This window comes from Panthera pardus, unplaced genomic scaffold (assembly GCF_024362965.1).
Source record: "Panthera pardus isolate Hobbes unplaced genomic scaffold, ASM2436296v1 HiC_scaffold_22, whole genome shotgun sequence".
NCBI classification, from domain to species: Eukaryota; Metazoa; Chordata; class Mammalia; order Carnivora; family Felidae; genus Panthera; species Panthera pardus.
The window spans coordinates 47,537,046-47,554,480 of NW_026526788.1; the positions used below are offsets into that span (position 1 = coordinate 47,537,046).

The 17,435-nt window shown below is 48.6% G+C and overlaps 1 protein-coding gene across 1 annotated transcript in view; it reads right to left on the bottom strand.

The window, feature by feature from the left end:
- The window catches only part of ALOX5 (arachidonate 5-lipoxygenase), a 49,899-nt gene extending 33,783 nt beyond the window's left edge, over positions 1–16,116 (bottom strand). Inside the window, exons 1-3 of the mRNA XM_053909705.1 lie at positions 15,878–16,116; positions 10,206–10,404; positions 5,341–5,422 (exon numbers count right to left, since the gene is read on the bottom strand). Coding sequence (XP_053765680.1) covers positions 5,341–5,422; positions 10,206–10,404; positions 15,878–16,027 — 431 coding nt within the window. The 5' untranslated portion in view covers positions 16,028–16,116. The remainder of the gene's footprint in view (positions 1–5,340; positions 5,423–10,205; positions 10,405–15,877) is intronic.
- Positions 16,117–17,435: the final 1,319 nt, after the last annotated feature.

A 17,435-nucleotide genomic window follows, 5' to 3' on the forward strand; every position in this document is an offset into this window, starting at 1 on the left:
CTCACTGTAGGGGCTGAAGTGGGGAGGAAAGCTGAGGAAGGAGCTGAGAAATAACAATGTTTTAAGATGGGAATGGTGGTGCAGAGCTTTCGGACAACGCCTTGTGCACTGCACCAAACACAAAAGTCCCAGAACGCATCACATGGTGTCTGAGCCCAGAGGCTCACACACGAAAGTTTTAAAATAAACCACAAATTCATAAATCTTTAACATTACTCAAGTATAATCAGATTACCCTCCTTCACCTGATATAAAGACATAAAAATTTTATTTTAAAATTTTATTATGAAATCAAACATAGAAACACATGTATGTATGTGTGGATATGTATATGTATGCACACATATGGAGAAAAATGCACAAAACATCTGTATAACAACCAACATCCAGATCAAGAATCAGAATGTTACCAGTATCCCCACACCGCACCTGCTTTCCCGCTTAGCCTCCCCTGATCACTGTCCTCCCTTTTATGAGAATCATTTCCTTGCTGTTGTCTATTGTCCCACTGCTATGTAACTGTCCCTAAACAACAGACTTCCAAACTCTATGGATTGGTCAGACACGGTGTGCCTCACTTCCGGTATCCAACACTGTACTTGTGAGGTTTGCCTATGTTGCTCTGCATAGCAGCAGGTCATTGACTACCCTTCTTTTGCTTTATTGGATTAAAAAAGCCTGACATACTGCATACTCTTTGTAGGAAGTTACACCATAGAGAAATACGTGGAAAGGTGTCATGGTCATCACTCCCCAAGAGCCTCGCCATAGCCCAGGTAACCATGCTGACTGGTTAGCATGAGTCCATCCATTCTTCTCCCTTGGAAGGAGTCACAGACTCAAGGTCTACAAAGGCCAAAGTAGGACCTGAAAGATGCCTTGACACAGACAGTGGACAGGTATTGGACTGAGGAAACCTGGGCCCTGTTTACTCAGAACTCCACAGCGACCATGAAACAAATTTATAGGCTGAATATAGCCCACTGACCACCGTTTTCTAGATGAGTGCTCTAGATCATGTGTTATTTCCAAAAACAGCTATATTGAGTTGTAATTTACATACAATAAAATTCACCCCTTAAAAGTATCCGATGAAGTTTTTTAGTGTACTTACAGAATTGTGCAGGCTTCACCAAAGTCTAATTTGGGGATATTTTCACCCCAAAAAGAAACCTTGTGCCTATTAATAGTCACTGTCCGTGTCTATCCCCAACTTCCAGTCCTGGGCAACCAACAGTCTACTATTCTGTGTCCACAGACTTGCCTGTTCCAGACATTTCATAAAGTAGAATCATACAGTATGTGGTGTTTTGTAAATGACTTTCCTCTTTAGCATAATGTTTTTGAGGTTCATGCATGGTTTAGTATGTATCCATAGTTCATTCTTTTTAATGCTAAATAACATTCCATTATATGAATATACCACATTTTGTTTATCCATTCATCAGGTAATGGAATTTATGTTGTTTCCACCTTTGGGCTATTATAAGTGATGTTGCTATGAATATTTATATAAAGCTTGTGTGTGTGTGTGTGTGTGTGTGTGTGTGTGTGTGTGTAGAAACCTATTTTCATTACTCTTGTGTAGCCACCGTGCACAATAAGAAAAAAGGGATAGAACTGCTAGTACGAAGTCTGTTCAAGATTTGAGAAGCTGTGGGGCACCTGGGTGGCTCATTTGGCTGAACATCTGACTCTTGATTTTGGCTCAGGTCATGATCCCAGGGTCGTGGGATCGAGTGCCATGTCGGGCTCTATGCTGAGTGAGAAGCCTGCTTAAGATTCTTTCCCTCTCCCTCTGCCCCACTTCCCTGACTTCCCCCTCTCTCTCTAAAAAATAAAAAAAAAAATTAAAAAAGGTTTGAGAAACTGCTAACCTGTTTTTCAAGGTGGCTGTGCCATTTTATATTCTACCAAAAATGTTTGCGGGCTCCACTTTCCTTTTTTGATTCTAGTCATCCTAGCGGGTGTGACATGCTATCTCACTGTGATTTTGATTTGCACTTTCCTGATGATGAATGATGTTGAGCATCCTTTCAAATGCTCGCGGGCCATATATTTTCTCTGGAGAAGTGCTTCTTCATTTTTTTTATGGCCAAAATAGTTTCCATGTATAGACATACCACATTTTATTTACAGATTCATCAGTTAATGGGCATCTGGGTTGTATTCACCTTTGGTTCTTATGGATAATGTAAACATTCATATACAAGTTTGTGTGCGGACATATATTTTCGTTTTCTTAGGCATATGCCTAGATGTGGAACTGCTGGATTATCTAGCAACTCTTGATTTAACAACTTGAGTAACTACTAGACTGTTTTCCAAAGCAGCTGCACATTTTACATTCCTACCAGGAGTGTATGAAGGTTCTGATTTCTCCAGATCTTCACAACTCTTGTTATTATCTGACTTTCATAGTAAATGTGAAGTGGTAATGATTTGCATTTCCCTAATGAATAATGATGTCAAGCATCTTTTCATGGACTTATCGATCATGTATATATCTTCCTTGGAAAAATGTCTATTCAGATCCTTCTCTATTTTTAAATTGGATTATTTGTCTTTATTATTGATTTGTAAGAGCTCTTTATATATTCTGGATACAAGTCCCTTATCAGATCCATGATTTACAAATATTTCATCCCATTCTGTGAGTTGTCTTTTCACTTTCTTGATGGTATCCTTCGAAGCATGAAAGTTAAAATTTGATAACATGAGCTTATCTATTTCTCCTTTGTTGTTTAAGCTTTTGTTGTCATATCTAAAAATACTTTGCCAATGCAAGGCCATGAAAGTTTACCCCTGTCTTTTTCAATGTTTTAGTTTTAGCTCTTACGTTTAAGTATTTGATCCACTTTAAGTTAATTTTTGTATGTGGGGTAAGGGTCCAATTGCATTCTTTTGCATGTGGCTAGTCAGTTGTCCCAACACCATTTGTTGAAAAGACTATCCTTTCTCCATTGAATTGTCTTGCTGCCTCTGTTGAAAATTAACTGACCATAAATGCAAGGGCTAACTTCTGGACTCTCAATTCTATTTAATTTCTCTATATATCTAACCTTATGCCAATACCACGATTGTTTTAATTACCACAGCAGTGTAGTAATTCTGATATTGGCAACTGTGAGTTCCCCAAGTTTTTTTTTTCAAGATTATTTTGACTATTATGGGTTCCTTGCATTTCCTTATGATTTTTAGGATCATCTTGTCAATTTCTGCAAAAAAGTTAGCTGAGACTTTGATAGGGATTGTGTTAAATATGCACACTGCTTTGGGGAGTACTGCTATTTTTATAATATTAAGTCCTCTGGTCTGTGAATGTAAGATGTCTTTCACCTTATTTAGGTCTTCTTTAATTACTTTCAGCAATGTTTTGTAGTTTTCATTGTGTAAGTCTTAGACTTCTTTTGTTAAGTTTATTCATAAATATTTTATTCCTTTTGATGTTACTGCACATGGAACTGTTTTGTTATCTTTATTTTCAGATTGATTATTAGCATACAGAAACACAACTGAATTGTGTATATTAGTCTTTTATGCTGCAACCTTGCTGGGTTATCAGTTCCAATATTTTTTTTTGGTGAACGTCTTAGGATTTTCTACATACGAGATCATTTCATCCGTGAATGGCAGTGGTTTCACTTATCGCTCTTTAACGTGGGTGCCCTTTCTCCCCTCTTGCCTAATTGCCCTGGCTAGAATCTCCAGTACAATGTTACACAGAAGTGGCAAAAGCTGACATCCTTATCTTGTTCCTGGATCTTAGGAGGAAACCATGTAGTCATTTCCCATTAAGAACGATATGAACCGGGGACACCTACCCAGCTCCACTGACTGAGTAGAGCTTCCGACTTCAGTTCAGGTCACAACCTCACAGTTCGTGAGTTCAAGCCCCACCTTGGGCTCTATGCTGATACCTCAGAGCCTGGAGCCTGTTTTGGATTCTGTGTCTCCCTTTCTCTCTGCCCCTCCCCCCACTCACACTCTGTCTCTCTCTCTCAAAAATATTTATTTTTGGGACAGAGAGAGACAGAGCATGAACGGGGGAGGGGCAGAGAGAGGGAGACACAGAATCTGAAACAGGCTCCAGGCTCCGAGCCATCAGCCCAGAGCCTGACGCGGGGCTCGAACTCACGGACCGCGAGATCGTGACCTGGCTGAAGTCGGACGCTTAACCGACTGCGCCACCCAGGCGCCCCATCAAAAATAAATAAATGTTAAAAAAAAATGATATTAATTGTAAGGTTTTTTTATAGGTGCCCTTTACCAGGTTGAGAAATTTCTGTTTAATTCCTATTTTTTTTTAGCGTTATTCAATCATGAAAGAATGTTGGATTTTGTCAAATGCACTCTTATATGTCTTTTGAGATGCTCATGTGTTTCTTTGTTCTTTACTGATATGGTGCATTACATTAATTGATTTTTGGATATTAAACCAACCTTGCGCACTTGGGATAAATCCTATATTGTATATCTTTTACATGCTGTTGCATCCAGTTTGCTAGTATTTTGTTGAAAATGCTTACATCTATATCCATAAGAGACATTGGTGTATAGTTTTTTTACGATGTCTTTGCCTGATTTTGGTATAACACCGATCTCATTCAATGCACTGGGATGTGTTCCCTCCTCTTGCATTTTCTGGAAGAGCTTATGCAGGATTGGTACTAATTCTTTAAGCGTTTGGTAGAATTAATCAGTGAGGTCATCTGGGCCTAGGATTTTCTTTGTGGGAAGTTTCAAAATTACTGATTCGACCTTTTGGCTTGTGATTGTTCTATTCAAATTATTTATTCTTAAGTCAGTTTTGGTCATTCCTATCTTTCTAGGACTTCTCCATTTCACTCAAGTTATCTAATTTGTTGGTATACAACTGTCCATAGTATTCCCTTTTATACATTTTAATTTGTGTGAGGTGGGTACTGATGCTCCCTCTCTCCTACTTTAAAAAAATTGAGTTCCCTCCCTCTTTTTTTCTTGGTCTGTTAGCTAAAGATTTGCCAATTTTTTGGAGATTATTTATCACTTTTACAATAGAATTATTACCAGAAGACATAAAAAGTGAGGGGGTAATCACTACAATAGGAGGTGAAAGAACATTAATGTAAATCCAAGCTTTTGCTGCTCCATTCCCCCTAGATGCTGATATGGTTTCCCCACAGTTTTCTCCATAATGCACTTTACCATCTCTGCCTGGACAGTGGAGGTCAAGTGGATCTTGGGGATCGAGGAGCACTACAGGGCACTGGTGGCCTGGCCATTGCTTACCAGCAGTGGTCAGCCATACGCTGTGGGCAGAGTTCATTCAGGGCTGTCTGGTCTGACGTCATAACTCACCGATACTGTTTTTGCCGTGTTTCCAGCTCTTTACGTCTGTGCTGCTTGAGAATGTGAATTTGGTCATCGCAGGCCAACTTTGCTGTGAGGAAAGGACAGGTGTGAGAAGAGCCACAGGAAGAACGGTAACAATGTCCAATATTCAGGTTTCCCTCACACACCTGCCCATGCATCATCTTTATATGCATCATCTAAGCCTCTGAACACTTCCCCAGTTCATGTATAGGAAACTGGGGCTTAGGGAGGTTGAATAGCTTTGCCTTTGAACTTTGCCCAAGGTCACACACCGAATGAGTGGATTTTCAACACAAGACTCATATCCATGCTCTTAGCCTATTATAAAAGACAAATCCAGTGCCCCCTCTTACTGCCTGCTCATTCGGCAAGCTGGGGGCCCTGCACCTTGGAGCTCTGAGAATCATGTCCACATTCATGAGCCAGGCTTGGTGGTCATCAGGATTTATGGGGGCAGGCCAATGATTCTCTGGAAGGTACAGTGTATGTAGCAAGTTGCCTTAGCTTCCCCACATGTAAAATGGGTATGATAATGCCAATGTCAGGGTTATGGTAGGGATTTAGTGAGCACTTCACACAATGCTTGGCACCCAGTAAGTGGGAACAATGACTAACATTATTGTCCTTACAATCATGATGGACCTAGGCTTCCTCTTCCTCCCCCTAAGCCCAGATTCAAAGGTCTCTTGTCTCTCATCTCAGGAGTGGGGCAAGTGGCTAAAGTCAAGGTCAAGCTGCTCAGGGCCTTTAGAGCAGGAGAAGCCAGCTCATGACTACCCTTTATACTGTTATTTAGGGTAAAGCCAGTGAACACAGTGGGAGCCCAGACTAGCAAGATTCCAGAGCATCTCCTACCAAGATTCCAGAGCATCTCCTATAATAGTGCTTCTCCAGCTCTCTGTGGTTTTAAAAATTTCCGTTTAATCACAGACTGATATTTCTGTAAACTACAATAAAACTTAACTACTAGAAAAGAAAAAACAAACCAAGGACATTCAAAGCATAAACCCTGTTTTTGTTATAAGATGCAATGGTCATAGAATAATTCTTGCAAGTTGCTATAAAAGTTTGTAAATGCCTACTCTCAGTCTCGGTACCCACCTCTTTACAGACCAACAGCTAACAGTTCCTAGCCCACACTCAGAGCACCTTCTGGCTGAGGAAGCTCCAGTCCAGGGCTTGGAACTGGGGCCCAGAGAGGAAGATCAATGGGGCACCTCTTTGTTCTCCAGTGGGGATGTTAAGCCATCCAGCGGGTGGCAGGGTTAAGGCCACTGAAGGCAAGATGAATATTAACTGACAACAGCTGCCATTGGCTGTAGGGGACACTGTTGTAGGCACTCGACATTCATCATCTCTAATCCACCTCGAAGAATTAGCTTATTTGTCAGGTACCTGGCTCTGAGGCATTGAGTCTTCAATTTCAGAAGGAACTTGGAACTGCACATACCAAGTCTCAAAAGCTGTCAGCTCCATTTCTCCTGGCCCTGAGGGTGCCGGACATCTACCCCAGTGACTGATGGAACTTTTGGGAACACAGCAGGTGACAAAGCCTAGACTGAATGCCCCAGAGTTCTGGAGAGGGAGGTAGATTCCAAAAGACTGACATGAGTGCCTTAATGAAGCTGTCTCTTCACATAGGTGCTCTTGATCCCTGGGACCACAGTGATAGCCCTCTGACATTTATGTTCACCCCAGGTGCAGTGGTGGAGCATTAGATTGCAGAGGTTACCATGTCGCTCAAGGGCAGGGTCCCCTCATTTCCGGATTGTCCAAAGGATTGGTCATTGTGCCATGGGGTGGATTAAAGATGGCCATAAATTCTTTGACATTCTTTCCATTGACAGGTGGGATCTATGTCCCCTTTGAGTTTGGATGGGCTCTGTGACTGCTTGGACCAACAGAATAAGGTAGAAACTACCCCCTGACAGTTTCCAGGCCCAAACATGAAGAGACCGGCAGCTTCCACTTTCTGTCTCTTGGAATACTCGCTCTTAGAAGCCAGCCACCACATAAGAAGTGCAACTACCCTGTGAGGGCCAAGCCGTGAGAAGCCCAACTCCATGGAGAAGGCTTCCAGAATGAGCTTCCAGGTGGAGAGAGAGGCCATGGAGCCCTGAGGTGCTAGACATGTGAGAAAGGAACCGTCCTCAAAGGGAGCCTTCTAGCCCATCGTCCTCAGTTGATGCTTCGTGGCTCACAGACAACCCACCCAGCTGAACCTTTCCCAAATTTCCATCCCATGATGAAAAAATGAAATGGCTGTTTAAATCCACAGAGATTGTTACACAGCAACTGATAAGTGAAACATGCTGGATGGGCAGCTTCCATGTGCCTCTTCAGAATCTACCCTTCACCTCATCCTGTCCCTGAAGGTCCCTGATCTTGTCCTCGATTTGAATGAATTGCATCAATGGGCTTTGAGTTGGGTTCAGCCCCTGGGAGCCCTGACCAGAGAGAGGAGGGCACTGGAGAGTGAGGAGAGGACATTTATTCCCCAGGTCCTCTCGTAGTGTCTCCCTGCTGTCTGCATCTCTACTAGGGGCCACAGCTACTCCCAAGGGGGCTCTGTCTCTAGGACACTCCCCATCTGGATTATTCTGGCATTCTTCCCCTCCCCTCACCCCACCAGGACTGGCAGTGCTAATGGTCTACATCTTTCTTTCTTTGTTTTTTCTTGTGATGAGAACTTTTAAATTTTTATTTTCACTCCACTGAACAGTGTAACATTAGTTTCAGGTGTGCAATGTAGTGATTCAACACTTCCACACATTACCCCGTGCTCATCACAGCAAGCGCATTCCTTAATCCCCATCACCTATCTCACCCATCCCCCGCCCACCTCCCCTGATGAGAACTTTTAAGATCTGTCCTCTTAGCAATTTTCAAATATACAGTATGGTATTATCAACTATAGTCACCACCTAGGAAGTCTCAATACAATCAATTTTGAAATAATTCATCCCAAACCCATAAATTCTAAATATTAAAAAAAAAATTCAACGTATATTTTTTGAAGGCTTCCCAGTTTGTGGTAATTTGTTATGGCAGTCCTAGAAACTAATACACAGAGTAAACCAAGTTTGGCCTACACCTTTCTTTTTTTATGTTTATTTATTTACTTTGAGAGAGAGAGGGAGGGAGAGAGAGAGAGCATGAGCAGGGGAGGGGGAGAGAGAGAGAGAATTCCAAGCAGGCTCCGTGCTGTCAGCAGAGAGCCTGATGTGGGGCTTGAACCCACAAATTGTGACATCATGACCTGAGCTGAAGTCAAGAGCCAGATGCTCAACCGACTGAGCCACCCAGGCCTCCTAGCCTATACTTTTCTAAACATCCTCATTTGAATATGCCATATGTTTTTTGCTAGAAAGGGATGCGGGGTCTGTGGGGAGAAGGACCGCACAACCAAGACCCCTGGTGGGAGGGGCAGGGGAGAGACTTGGAGCTAGTGTTTTTCTGATACTAGAGAAAGAGAAGTGCCCTGTCCACAACTGTTCACATTCTGGCCACAAGACAGAGTGAATTTGGTGATTTTTTTTTTTCTGTGAGGTCAGGGAACAAAAATCTTTCTAGCTCCAATCATTCCGTTCAGAAATATTTTTGGAAATTGGTTTCTTAAATTCCATGTCAGAAACAATGGGAGGGGGCGCCTGGGTGACTCAGTTGGTTGAGCGTCCGACTCTTGATTTTGGCTGAGGTCATGATCCCAGCGTGGTGGGATCGAGCCATGTGCTGGTCTCCACACTGAGCATGGAGTCTGTTTAAAATTCTCTCTCTCCCTCTGCCCCTCTCCCCTGCTCACTCTCTCTCTGAAAGAAAGAAAGAAAGAAAGAAAGAAAGAAAGAAAGAAAGAAAGAAAGAAAGAAAGAAAGGGACGTGGCCTGGCAGTTTAAGAACACTAGGTAGAGAACTTTTTCCTCCTCTGTCTTGATCTTCTTAGCCAAAAAATGGGGTTAATCATCACTTCCATTTTGCCTACCCTGCCGGACCTCTGTGAAGGGGAAGTCACTGCACCTGTGTTCCCCCTCACTTTTCTAGTGGTGCACAGATTTGGAGACATCTTGTTCTGGGTTTAAAGTGTGAACAAACTGAAGGGCCACAACGTGAAGTCAGATAGAACTTCGCCGAGGCATGGATTTGATTCCCACACGCTTACAGGTTAGTGCACAACGGGGAGCCATTCCGAGGGACAGAGTGGCCTCAGCTGACTTCTGCCATCTGTTCCTCTCTCTGCTCCTCCACACCAGGCCAGCTGCCCATCTCTTATGGGGAGTGGTCTCCCGAGGAAGTGCCAGATTGGCACGTTCAAGGGTCTTGCTTAAGAGGGCCGACTTTAGGTACTCTTCTCTTTTTAGCAAAATGTGGGACTTTAGGTTTAACAACTGGTGACCGTGACCACCAGGCCTGGCCATGGCCCCTCTAGGCTGCCACTCGGGGCACTCCTGGTCGACTTCTTCCCTTCCCAGGCCTATGCGTGTTGCCCTGGAGCCCGTGCCCCACTGTGACCTCACAGAGAGGAGGACTGGAGAACTTACCTGGAGAGCGGCCCCTCTAGGGGGACGTCCCACAGGTATTTGCTACTAGGGACTGTAGTTACCCTCTGACAAAAAGGGGGTCATAAGCTTGCCCCGGAAGGACTGTAGCCCAGAGGGAGGACACTGCTGAGCATGTGGCCGGGGGCCTCTCCCTGCACCCTCTTAGCACGGGGCTTATTAGCACCCTGAGGAAGGTCGCACCTCCGCAGGCACACGGAGGCACACAGCGGCGCTATCATTATTCCTACGAAAACATTCCTTTGAGGAAGGAGTTCCTGGGAAGCTCAGGAAGTGGAAGGGGCCTGGGCCACTCACCGCGTCCATCTCTCAGGACAATCTCGCCCTCGCCGGTGATCCAGCGGTAGCAAGGGAACTCGATGTAATCCCCGCAGGGCGTCTTCAGCGTGATGTACTTCAGGTACCAGTCATCATGGAGCCAGTACTTGCGCTTCTCGATTTTGACCAGCTGGATGTCACCCAGTTCTTCATCCACTGTCACGTCGTAAGAATCCACCTGAGAGGATAAAAAAAAAAAAAAAGGCGAATGAGGTTGTCTGGGGTTCCTGAGCCTTTGTATCACCAGCCTAGATGTCTGCCGAATGCTTGCCCTCGGTAAGGCTCCGTGCTGCACCCGGGGAGACAGAGGCAAGTCCTGGGTTCTGCCCTTATGGAGATGGAGGTCTGGTGAGTAAGCGATGGACGGCGCTGCTCAGAGAAGGACATTCTGTGATCTGCACGCGGCTCAGAGGAGACGGAGGCTCCAGGCAGGGGTGCCCTCTGCTGGGCCGTGCCGGGTGAGGGGCTTCTTCAGCTGCCCTGCTCATGATGAGGGCAGGGGGGCTGCTAGCCTTTCCACCCGACAGGGCTGCAGGGGGCACACTGGCCCTCGCACGAAGTGCAGCCCTCTGCAGCTCGCAAATAGCTTGCTGACGATTGCTATAGACCCTCCTAACGATGTCAGGACGAGGGCTGTCATGACCGTGTCACCGATGAAGAGACTGAGGCTTACTAAATCCCAGGTCAGCTATTCATTGTCAGAGATGGAATTCTAACCCAGATCTTTCTGGCACAGCCACCCCACGTCTCTCTTGTTCTCCGGGGAGCAAACAACTGAGTGAAAATGGGGAGGCTCATTTGCAAGCGAAGTTGCCTAGATGCTCGCCATCCTAGGGCATCTGTGGGTCACTGGGCCACAGCGACTGGAGACTCCACTGTCCCCTCCCTCAGAGAAGCTGCTCCATCTCTTCCTCGGCTACCACCCCCAGCTGGACATCTAGCCCTCCGTCTGAGAATCACACGGTCCCGGAGAGGCTTCTTTGGCCCCAACTCCCTTCCTTTTTTATTCCAAGGTGCTGGGCTTGTCCCTCCCAAGAGAGTGTCCGCCTCAGGTGTTCATGACCCCTCTTACTTTAGAATGGCCGTCCTCTCCCTGCTACCCCTGCCATCAATACCACAGACACTGTCAGCCCCCGCCAGCCCCTTGGAGCCACAGAAAAGCCACTTCCCTGGAGCAGCTGTCCGGGCCCAGGCCTCATCGCATGCTGACTTCCCTTTCCTTGGCCTGCAATGCCAACAACAAAAATGCCTCACGGCCCTTCTTCTACCCTCAGGAATTCTCTCCTGGTTTTGAGCCAAGAGGTGTGAGCTCATGGGCTCAATTTCTTCCTCCCACATCTACTCCTGGCTACTCAATTTGCTGTGTGTAGTCAGGGATGGGCCGCAGTGAAGGAGCCCATGCTAGCTCACTCCTGCTCACAGGCAGTGACCTCAGGAGTCCAGAAGGGAGGACCGGTTGGTTCTGATGCATACAGCAGCCAGTTGCCTGTACCCTTGGAGAAAGGAGCCCCTCAGGCATCATGTCATTTGGATTTCTCAATGGTCCGGCAAGCTAGGCATTATCCCCCCTTGCTGGGTGAAGAAACAGAGCTTCAGGGAGTAAAGCAATTTGCTGAGGCCCATGGTCAGTCACTTTGGAGCTAGAGTATGACCTCAAGACTGGGGCTGACTGAGCTTTCCTGTCACATAGGCTGGCCTTGCCCTCTGCCCCACACTGCCCACTCCCAGTGTTTGGTGGGAATTTCTGTCTTGGCTCCAGGGGAGAGCTGAGGTCTCTATCGATCTCCCTGGCAGGTGAGGCCTGGAGTGGGGGGTGGGCCCTATAGATGTCCAGTTGTGGGTCACTCAGTGCCCACTCTGCTTCTCCAAATGGACACTGGGCCTCTTGTCCCACCAGAACCTTCCTGCTAGCCCACTCATGCCTCAGCTCAGGGGGGTCTCTATTCTCTCCCACCCCCAGAAGTCACCCCAAAAGAGCTGTGCCCTTCCTTTCCTCTCCTCGCAGCTCTTCAGATGATCCAGCCCCTAACTGGGACTCCTCTCCCAACCCTACACTCCGGGGCCTCCTGGCTTCTTCGCATGCATTAGCACACTGCAATACAGACCTCAGGCAGGCCTGGGAGTCAGTGCCCTCCGGGACCCCGCCTGTGGATTCTGCTCTCCCCCAAGACACACTGTGCGGTAGAGGGGTTCTTTCACCTGCAGGACAGTGATTTCTGGCAGCACAGATGAGCTTGCACACCTCTTAGGGACCAAGATGTGCCATCCCAGCACAAAGGCCTGGCCCAAGCCACAGGGAACAGGGAGGAGGCTTCTGCTTTCTAACCACAAGCGTCTGGCATCTTTGGTAACCACAATATGTGAGCTGCTCACTGTGCTCAGAGCCAAGAGGCTTGCTGAAAATATCCAACTTCCCATTCCTCTTAGGAAGTCCTCCTGGGGTTCCTCTGGCAGTTTGGTGGGAGGAGGGTGGAAATAGAGACGCATGGGGTCACATGCAGGATGAACACCTTTCCCCTCCATTTACCTCACTATCACATGGAGAACTCTAGATTCTTCCATCGAGGGAAAAGTTCAAGGATTGGTGAAATCTGGCTTAGAAAGTACCTTGGGAGGCACCGAGTCCAGGGCTTCCCAAACCTGCGGCCTGTAGAACACCCAACGCACCGCTTGAACCCTCTTCCTTTCTCTCCCTCTGTCGTCAGGGCCACAGATACACAGATCACCCCAAAAGCCATGGAAGGGTTGCCCAGCACGGCCACTGTGCCTGCCCATCTCCTAGAATCTGGAGCCTGCCAGCACACGGCACTGAGCTGCTCGGTCCCGGGGAGCTGGCGGGCTGGTAGTCTGCACATGGCCTGCAACGGCACCTTCTAGCAGCAAGACCAGCCTCAACCTTCTGCTGTGCCACAAATGTAGTGGGAACTGATTGTCTGATTTTCTTGGCATCGCTGTGACTGGCAGTGACTGGCCAAGTGACTGGCAGGTGCTCTGGGATGGCGTGCATCTGTGCAGACTGAGTTGCAAGTGAGCCTCCCATTTTCACTCAGATATTTGCTCCCCAGAGAACAAGAGAGACATGGAGGGGCAGCCAGTCTCTGGGCTGTTTGGGCCCATGGTCTGGGCTTTCCCAGGCCGGCAGTGGGGAGCCACTGAGGGTGTGACCATTTAAGGGAGAACCTCCCCTTTGGAGAGGGCTTCAATTCCCAGTCCTGACCTGGATCGGTATGTAGAACTCTGATGAGAGTAACTGGGAATCTGCAACTCAATTTATTGACAACAAAATCAGTCTTATCATTTGACTGCACTGTGCATAGAGGAGTGTGGGAGTTCACCTGCCAAAGACCTGGAAATGACTGAATCCACTGCCTTCATGGTTGTTGTTGTTATTGTTGTTAACCATAATGATAGGAGCACTTTTCCAAGTAAAATGGGAAGGCCGATTCTTCTCAGCAAGTATTTTCTCTAAGGTTTCTTTTTTACCTTTACCCAATAGGGACAGCCTGTCCTTAAAGAGACACTAGCTGGAGAATGAGGAAGTAGCTCTGGACTGTGCAAGAAAGTGTGGAGTAACTTTGCATCAACAGGAACTTTCTCAAAAGTGGATTTTTTCAAAGAGACTTTAGGAGCCAGCAGATTCCCCTGTAGCACCGCAGCCCCTCCCAGCTCACCCTCTCTCACCCTGATGGAAATGGGACAGGCAAACCTCTCCTGAAATTTGCTTCTGGGACTCTCACTGAAGTGTTTAGTCATAGAGGCATTTGAATGAATTCCCAAGGTGACGATAATGAACAGAACAGTGCTTTCACCCCTCTTCCAATGACCCTGTTCTGGCCACACCACAGTGTCTCCTCCTGGGAGAAGCCACACATGGGGTGCCCTGTGCGGCAGGGCTGTATGTGTATGTGTGTGTGTGTGTGTGTGTGTGTGTGTGTGTGTGTGTGTAGAAGACAATGGAGCCCACTGCGACCTGCCTATTAAGGGGGGGGGGGGGGTAGTCTGTCCCCTGTCTTCCTTCCTGAGGTGTTAGGGGAATCCATGAACTAACGGAAATAAATGAAGGTGCTTCAGAAATGGCAGCTGTCATCTTTCCAAATGGATGTCTCATTAGTCCTCCTATACCACTGTCCCCAGGGCCAGTTCCCTAACGGGGGAAACCAAACAATAGATGGTTGTTTTTATACTCAACACTTCACTTTTCCTGAAGGGAAATTGAGCCAGGCTAACATGCTGAACTTGGCTAAGTGCCAAGTTGGCTTATCCCAAGGTTCTGAGGCTCCTGGATAGGAATCAAGCCCACTTTGAGTTTGGAGTTGGGAAAAGGAGTGGAATATTATTTACTTACTTTAGCCTCTACAGGCCTAAAACTGAACTCATCAATTTTATCCAAGAAGTATTTAGTTGAACCATATGAAATTCCCAGCTTTGTTTATTCAAAATTGTCAACTATGAGCACTTTCATATGGTTCAACCTAATAATCAACTAAGTGGTGAAAAAGACAACTTTGTGAAGTCTGAATCTTTTTGGTCCAGTTCAGGAACTGGTGGGTGATGGAAGGGAACATTCCTTGGGTACCTACTTGCAGCATGTTGGGACTGTCACAATAATCACACAGTGAACATTTCCTATGCACTTGGCAGTGGACTGGGAGAGTCACTAAATGCTCGGTAAGGACCATGACCTGCCATGCTCACGGACAAAGCCACAGGGCTGCAGTTCACGCCCAGGTCAGCGTCAAGAGCTGGCTTCTAAATGGGGCCTTATATAGCACTCAGTACCACAGACACAAGGTACAGTACACAGGGCTCCCTTTGCTCCGTGGACTCCCACAGCTCCAGGGTATCTACTGAGAAGGGGAGAGGAGAAGCCCTCCTTCCTCTTGCACTGAGCCCTCACACTTGGGGTGGAAGTGTTCCCTAGTGTATACTCTTTTGGGAGTCAGACGATCTCCAGGTTGCAAAAGTTCTCATGTTCCTTCCTTCTGATTTCCTGTGGGGACCTGTCCTGAGGATGTGAGCTACTCAGGTGTGAAGACAGCTGCTAGTATCACTCTGGGCCACCAGCTGGGCTTGGGTTCACCCAGATTCCTAGACCAGCCTGAAGTCATCCCTTCCATTTGACATTTGGGGAAACTGAGGCCCAGTGAGGGGGCAGAGTGAACTAGCAGTCAGATTCAACCCAGCCTCTGAACCCCCAGACCTGTGCTTTCTCACCACAGCTTGAGGCTGCTTCGAGGTGCCATCTGGGCGTCACAGCCGGGCAAGGACCCGCACGACTCTCCAACCCCACCCCACGACCTGTGGAAGGAGCCCTACGAAGTGGGGCACAAGTAATGCTGCCCACAGGACTTGCCCAGTTAGGGACCTCTCACAGCCTCGGGGTACCTATTTGTGAAATGGAGAGCAGACCTTGCACCTTCTCCTGCTCCCAGGGGAGAAGCGCGGCGCCCTACAGACCTCACTCTGCAAAGCCTCCCACCCCGAACTTGGGTCCCAGCCGTCCCGACGGGGTCCTGGACACTCCCCAAGCCCGGGCCCTACCGCCCCAACGGGTCTCGGGAGCCCGCCCCCGCCCCCTGCCTCGGTCACGGCCCCCCCCCCCCCCACGGGTCCAGGGTGTCCCCAGCCCGGTCCCAGCCGCGCTTCCTCACCGCGCCGCGCTCGAAGTCGTTGTAGAAGGGCTTGTCCAGCAGGTGCTTCTCGCTGCAGCCCGCGGAGCCCACGAGGCTGAGGTAGATGTAGTCGTCGGTGCCAGCGAACCACTGGCTGCCGGTGGCCACGGTGACCGTGTAGGAGGGCATGGCGGAGGGCCGCGAGCGCCAAGAGCCGGGGTGCCGCGGTCCACGCGCGTCGGCACCTCGCCGGGACCCGCGCAGCAGCCTCTTCCCCCGCCCGGCCCCGCCCCCCTGCAAGCGCCGACCCCCCCCCCCCCCCGGCCCCGCCCCCACTCCGCCCCGCCCCTGACGCTCTGCGCCTCGGGACCCGCCGCGGACACGGTAGGGGTCGCGCATTCCTGCTTTCGCACCCAGTTGGTTTGGTGCCCGTTTTAGCAGTCTGGGGCCCCGGGCAACCTCAGCTGCCATCCCCTTACCCAGGCATAGGTGCATGCACTCACTCAGTCTCCTATTCCCTGTTTTCACCCTTCACCCTTCCTTCCTCAGCTTGCCTCCGCGCCAGGCTCCCGGAAGGCCCTAGGGTTGGGCTCCCGGGACCCCCAGAAGAGGAGACTTACAGTCCCTGCTCTCACCAAGTTCCCAGTGTGGCTCGGGCGATTACCCGTATTCCGTGGTTTCTTAGACCAGAGGTGCTTTGGGAATCTACACCGGGAAGCGGGACTCACCTGGGGAGTCAGGCAGGCTTCCTGGAGGAAGCCCCACCTGAGCTGATACTGAAGCGTGGAATCTGGAACGCAGAGACTTCAGTCAGCTGTGGCTTCCTCCACGGTCTTGGCTGAATGTCACTCCGGGCAAGGTGCAGGTGGGCACCGAGGTGAGTCAGATGCCAGCCGCTCTCAGGCCCAGAGTTGTCCGTGTACAGTGGGAAGCAGGGCAGAGAGAGGGAGGCTAGGACAAGAAAACGCAAATCTGAACACCTGGGTGTTGTCTGGAGGAGGTCTTGGGAAGAGGTTTGGGGGCCAGGAGGCTGGGGTATGGTGGGGAAGGAGTTAGGCTTGTCTGGAGGTGGCTCATAGGTGTGGACCACTGGCTGGGAGTCCTAGGGAGAAAGATGTGGACTCCACAGCAAGAATGTTCCAGGCGTGAGGGCCGGCACCTGGGGAGCGGGCTGCTGAGCGGAGTAAATTGGTCGACTTTCTAACTGGCGGTGAGCAGAGGCCTGAAAGAGATGAGTAGAAGGCTTTGTGTTCTCGAGGGAAGCTTCCCATGGGTGGTCAGCTTTCCTACTGCTGAGACCTGATCTTATAGGTCTTCTGCATTCGCCTGCACCTCCCCCACATCTCATTCCTGCCATCCTGCCCCCCACGACCCCCGCTCCGCCAACTTCAGAACTGAACCTGCCCGTGCTACACATTCAGTAATGAGCTGAACCAGATTAAAATAGAAGTTCATTCCATGTGAGGTGGTGGGTGTGTCAAGTCCCCTGCTTTGTGCTTTCTGTTGGGGACGTGCAAAGAGGCAGGCTCCCCATTTCTGGGGACCCGGGCTCCACCTGGTGGCAAATCCTGCTTCCTCCTCTGCCTGGCAGGATCGC